Raw genomic sequence first — 5399 nt, 5'->3', positions numbered from 1 at the left:
GGGTCTCACTCTGTCGCCCAGGCTGGAGTGCAGTGGCGCAATCTGGGCTCACTACAACCTCTGCCTCCCGGGTTCAAGTGATTCTCCTGCCTCAGCCTCCAAGTAGCTGGGATTACAGGCGCACACCACCGTACCCTATTTATTTTTTTTATTTTTTCTAGAGATAGGGTTTTACCATGTTGGCCAGGGTGGCCGTGAACTCCTGACCTCAAGTGATTCACCCACTTCAGCCTCCTAAAGTGCTGAGATTACCGGTGTGAGCCACCGCACCTGGCCAGTTTTTGTATTTTTGGTAGAGATGAGGCTTCACCATGTTGACCAGGCTGGTCTCGAACTTCTGACCGCAAGTGATCTGCCAGCCTCGGCCTCCCAAAGTGCTGAGATTACAGGCGTGAGCCACCGCACCCGGCCACTTTGTCTCTAATAAACCCTCACCATAGCCCTTCATCATAAGTAAACTGGCCCCCCAGCTCAGAGAGGTACAGCGGTTGTCCAAGGTCCACTGTGGGGTGGTGGCAAAGTGGGGATTTGAACCGCAGCCCGGGTGCTATTTCTCCCTCAACTTCTGCTCTGGACCTGGGAAGAGGTGTCTAGACCAGCCTTAGCAAGGGTTTGGTCTTGTTCCAAAGCCCAGCCTGACATCACCCTCCCTATCTGCCTCCCCGCAAGACGAGGAGGCTGCGGGCTGAATGGGCCCCGGGTGTCTGGCAGGGATTGTGTTTGGGGGGTCCTGAGCTCTGCCCAACCCGTCCACCTGCCTGGCCAGCCCCGTGCCTCGCGCTGGCTGGTGCACCAGCACGCCAAGGAGGGAGCGCAACTTACATCAGCCTCGGGGATTCTTCTCTCGATCCTTTCGAAGGTTTCCTAGTAACTTGCTGTTCACAAGCGCATCCGGAGAGCTCTGGAAGATGGTCCGGATTGGAGGACAGCCCCTGGGGTTTGGTGAGTCCGGGGGGGGATTGCACGGGGGATTGAGCGGGGCTGGCATTGCTGAGCTCACATGCATTGTCCGCAGTGACTCGGCCCCTGCTGGGGGGTACAGATGGGGAGACTGAGGCTTGGGGAGCCTGAAGTTTCTGTTGCTCCCCAGTGTGGTGTGTGGCAGGTGTACACAGGCCTCTTGGGGATGGGGGGGAGCAGGCTTCAATCAGAGCACTTTTATTTTGCCCCCTCTCGAAAATTAATACGTTGCTTATTATTAGAAAATTAAACAGCTGGGCGCGGTGGCTCATGCTTGTAATCCCAGCACTTTGGGAGGCGGAGGTGGAAGGATCCATTGAGCCCAGGAGTTCTATACCAGCCCGGGAAACATAGCGAGGCCCTGTCTCTACCAAAAGTGTTAAAATTAGCCAGGCATGGTGGCCGGCGCCTGTAATCCCAGCTACTCAGGAGGCTGAGGCAGGAGAATTACTTGAGCCCAAGAGTTCAAGGCTGCAGTGAGCCGTGATCATGCCATTCTACTCCAACCTGGGCGACAGAGCAAATCTTTGTCTCTGAAAATTAAACAAAGAGGCCGGGCGAGGTGGCTCGTGCCTGTAATCCCAGCTCTTTGGGAGGCCGAGGCAGGTGGATCACCTGAGGTCAGGAGTATGAGACCAGCCTGGCCAACATGATGAAACCCCATGTCTACTGATAATACAAAAAATTAGCCAGGCATGCTGGCGTGTGCCTGTAATCCCAGCTACTCAGGAGGCTGAGACAGGAGTATGGCTTGAACCCAGGAGGTGGAGGTTGCAGTGAGCCAAGATCATGCCGTTGCACTTCAGCCTGATAACAGAGCAAGACTCTGTCTCAAAAAAAAATAATAAATTAAATTTAAAAGGGAATAAATTGGGGCTGTGATAAAAATTAAAGAGAAAAAAAATCACTACTTAGTTCCACAGCTCAAAGATAATAGCTGCTGGCAACTTTTTAACGTGTTTTCTTCACATAAATACATGTAATTGTCAGACATCTCCCAGAGAGTCTGACACCCACCACTTTACCCCTAAATGCCTCACCTTTTCCATCCTGGGAAGAAGCACTTTCTCCTGTATAACCACAATGACAGGATTCCACAGGAGAAAATTGTCAGTCATTCCCTAAGACTCAGTCTTTCCTCTGTTTCCACAATTGTCCAGACAGTGTCTTTGGTAAATAGCATTTTTTTTTTTTTGCTTTTTTTTTTCTTTTTGAGACAGGATCTTGCTCTGTCACCCAGGCTGAAGTGCAATAGCACAATCTTAGCTCACTGCAGTCTTCGCCTCCCGGGTTCAAGTGGTCCTCCTGTCTCAGCTTCCCAAGTTGCTGGTACTATAAGCGTGTGCCACTACACCCGGCTAATTTTTTTTATTTTTAGTAGAGATGGTATTTCACTATGTTGGCCAGGCTGGTCTCGAACTCCTGACTTCAGGTGATCCGCCCGTTTCAGCCTCCCAGAGTGCTGGGATTACAGGCATGAGCCACCGCGCCCAGCCAAGGTGCTACACTTTTAAACAGCCAGATCTCATGAGAACTTACTGTCACAAGAACAGTACTAAGAGGATGATGCTAAACCATTCATGAGCAATCCACCCCCATAATCCAGTCAGCTTGCACCAGGCCCCACCTCCAGCACTTCAGATTACTATTGGAGGATTTGGGCAGAAACACAAAGCCAAACTATGTCACTGGCCAGCAACCAGAGAAGGCTCTTGGATGGGGGACATCTGGGTTAAGCCTTCAAGAGGGATGGGGATGGCGAGTGGGAGGCCAGGTGTGGTGGCTCATGCTTGTAATTCCAGCACTTTGGGAAGTTGAGGTGGATGGATCACTTAAGGTCGGGAGTTCGAGACCAGCCTGGCCAACATGGTGAAACCCCCATCTCTACTAAAAATACAAAAAAATTAGCTGGGCGTGATGGTGCACGCCTATAATCCCAGCTATTTGGGAGGCTGAGGCACGAGGACTGCTTGAACTCAGGAAGCGGAGGTTGTAGTGAGGTGAGCTCACACTAGTGCACTCCAGCCTGGGTGATGGAGCAAGACTCTGTCTCAAAAAAAAATAAAAGGGATGGCAGATGGGAATCTCTAGGAGGATGGTGGGTGCAGGGTAGGCATTGCCCACTGAGGGTAGAGGCTGAAGAGCCACATAGGCCAGGGTAGCCAGGTTACACAGAGGCTAAGGACGGTCTCCCCTGTCCCTAGATGAGTGTGGCATCGTGGCCCAGATCTCGGAGCCCTTGGCCGCTGCGGACATCCCAGCCTACTACATCAGTACTTTCAAGTTCGATCATGCACTTGTGAGTGTCCAGACCCAGACCCCTCCAGGGCAGGGCCGGGGCGGGGAAGCGGGTTCCTGGGCTCACGGGCAGGCATCTGCCTCCTCTCCCCCCGCACAGGTCCCAGAAGAGAACATCAATGGTGTCATCAGTGCCCTGAAGGTCAGCCAAGCAGAGAAGCACTAGAAGGACCTCTTCTGCTCCTCCCTGCCGCCGCCCGGGCCCAGCCCTAACCCCGAAGATTGATCTTGCAGTATTTCTCTACAGACTGGAAAATCGGCCTGGGGACCCCGAGAAAGGGGCCTCTCCGGGAGACTCCGTCGATTGCCAATCCCTCCAGGTCAGGGGCCCACGCCAAGGCCTCCCCATGCCCTCCTGCCTTCCCGGAGCCCCCCAGGCCCTCCAGAGGACGACCTTTCTCTTCCCCGCCTCCCCACCCCAGAAAATGCTTTCGGAGGCCCAGGGAGCCTGTGAGCTGATGCGCCTTTTCATCTGGCCTCACCCATGGCCAGGGGCAGATGCCGAGGGAAGTCTGTCCCTCCTACGAGACACCGGCGTGCCAGCTGTCATGTCACCTTGCAGGGCTGGAGTTGGCAGGGTGGGGCCGAGTTTGGGGTGCCTGGGAGGGTTTGGGGGTGAGTACTGGGGTCACTGGTCTCTGCTTCCATCAGCTCAGGGCTGGTTCCCTCAGAATGGAGGCCAGCGCGGCCCCCTCAGGTCATTGGGGCTGGTGAGGCTCAGACAGGAGCCCAGGTGGGATCCTCGAGCTGGGAAGGACCCAGACTCCCCCTGTACCCCGCCTGCCAACCACAGGGCCTGGGCCTGACTCCCAGCAAGACTGCCAAGAGGGCCCTGTCCAGATCCTCCCCCACAAGCACCCAGTCCTTGGGGGAGGAGGGAGGGTCCCAGGAGACCCACCAGCCTGGAGCACCAGCTCCTGTCCCCTCGGCTCTCCCTGGACCAGACTTGGGCAGGTAGAGCCTCAGCTTCCCCCAGCAGGGACATCCCTGACTTTCAGGGCCTGGGGTCTCTTAGGTGGTGTCCCACCTCCCCAACAGACGACTAGACCAGCATAGGACTCCCCGCCGTCCTCCTCTCTCCCGTGCCCCCAACTCACCTGCCTGCCCGCCCGCCCCGCGGTCGGGGGCTGTGGCATTCATGAGTACTTGACCCAGGAGGCAGCTTAACTGAGCCTTAATAGAGAAAACCATACTTTGTTTTAGTTTTTTATTTAATGTATTTGCACCCAGGCTGCTGTTGGCGGTAGTTCCTGTTTGGCGAGGATAGGACCTATTTGAGTTCTGTCAAGGGGGCCTGGAGGCTCCGCGTCACTAGGCTGGTGCTCTGTGGCTCCAGGGACAGGCATAGGAGTGGGGAGATGTCACAGGAGCCTTGGCCCTGTCTTCTGAAGGGAAGCTGGGAGCAGAGATTTGTTGCAAGACGCTGGAGCCGCTGGCAGCCCACGTAGGACCCCCCCCAACCAGCTGTGGTTCTGTCTGAGCAGCGGAGGGGGTGAGGGAACCCGAGGGCCATGGGGAGGTGGACAGCGGGTGGCGGGCCAGCTCAGTGTTCCTGTCCAGGAGGCATGGGGTCAGCCAGGGTGTCCCTTCCAGTGGGGTGGTTTTCTGGATGAGCAGGACCGAGGGCCCCTGTGGCTTTAGCTCTGGTGGTTGAATTGTGCTGGGTTTTTTTCCTTTTTTTTTTTTTTGAGACAGGGTTTCACTCCTGTCGCCCAGGCTGGAGTGCAGTGGCACGATCTTGGCTCACTGCAACCTCCTTCTCCCAGGTTCAAGTGATTCTCCTGCCTCAGCCTCCCGAGTAGCTGGGATTACAGGCACGTGCCACCACACCTGGCTAGTTATTGTGTTTTTAATACAGACAGGGTTTCGTCACGTTGCTCAGGCTGGTCTTGAACTCCTGAGCTCAAGTGGTCCGCCCGCCTCGGCCTCCCAAAATGCTGGGATTACAGACGTGAGCCACCGCACCCAGCCAAGTTGTGCTGTTTCTGAGGTCAGAGGAGAAGGGATATTTTCTAGTCCTGACAAAGTGCTCCCTGCTGCTCTGAGCTGAGTGGGACCCTTGGTGCCCTGGAAGCCCACCAGATAGAGAAGCTGTTCTTTAAGATCCTTGTGGGTGTTCGGGACCCACCACATGAATTAGA

At 55.3% G+C, this 5399-nt stretch overlaps 1 protein-coding gene across 1 annotated transcript in view; it reads left to right on the top strand.

The window, feature by feature from the left end:
* Positions 1-3424, top strand: part of GATSL2 (GATS protein-like 2) — a gene marked incomplete at its 5' end in the record, with an annotated part of 24522 nt that extends 21098 nt beyond the window's left edge. The window contains 3 exons of the mRNA XM_011999502.1: positions 860-942; positions 3165-3259; positions 3359-3424. Coding sequence (XP_011854892.1) covers positions 860-942; positions 3165-3259; positions 3359-3424 — 244 coding nt within the window. The remainder of the gene's footprint in view (positions 1-859; positions 943-3164; positions 3260-3358) is intronic.
* Positions 3425-5399: the final 1975 nt, after the last annotated feature.

The sequence above is a fragment of the Mandrillus leucophaeus genome, unplaced genomic scaffold, assembly GCF_000951045.1.
Source record: "Mandrillus leucophaeus isolate KB7577 unplaced genomic scaffold, Mleu.le_1.0 Scaffold1166, whole genome shotgun sequence".
NCBI lineage: Eukaryota > Metazoa > Chordata > Mammalia > Primates > Cercopithecidae > Mandrillus > Mandrillus leucophaeus.
This window is presented reverse-complemented; position numbering and strand designations above follow the sequence as displayed.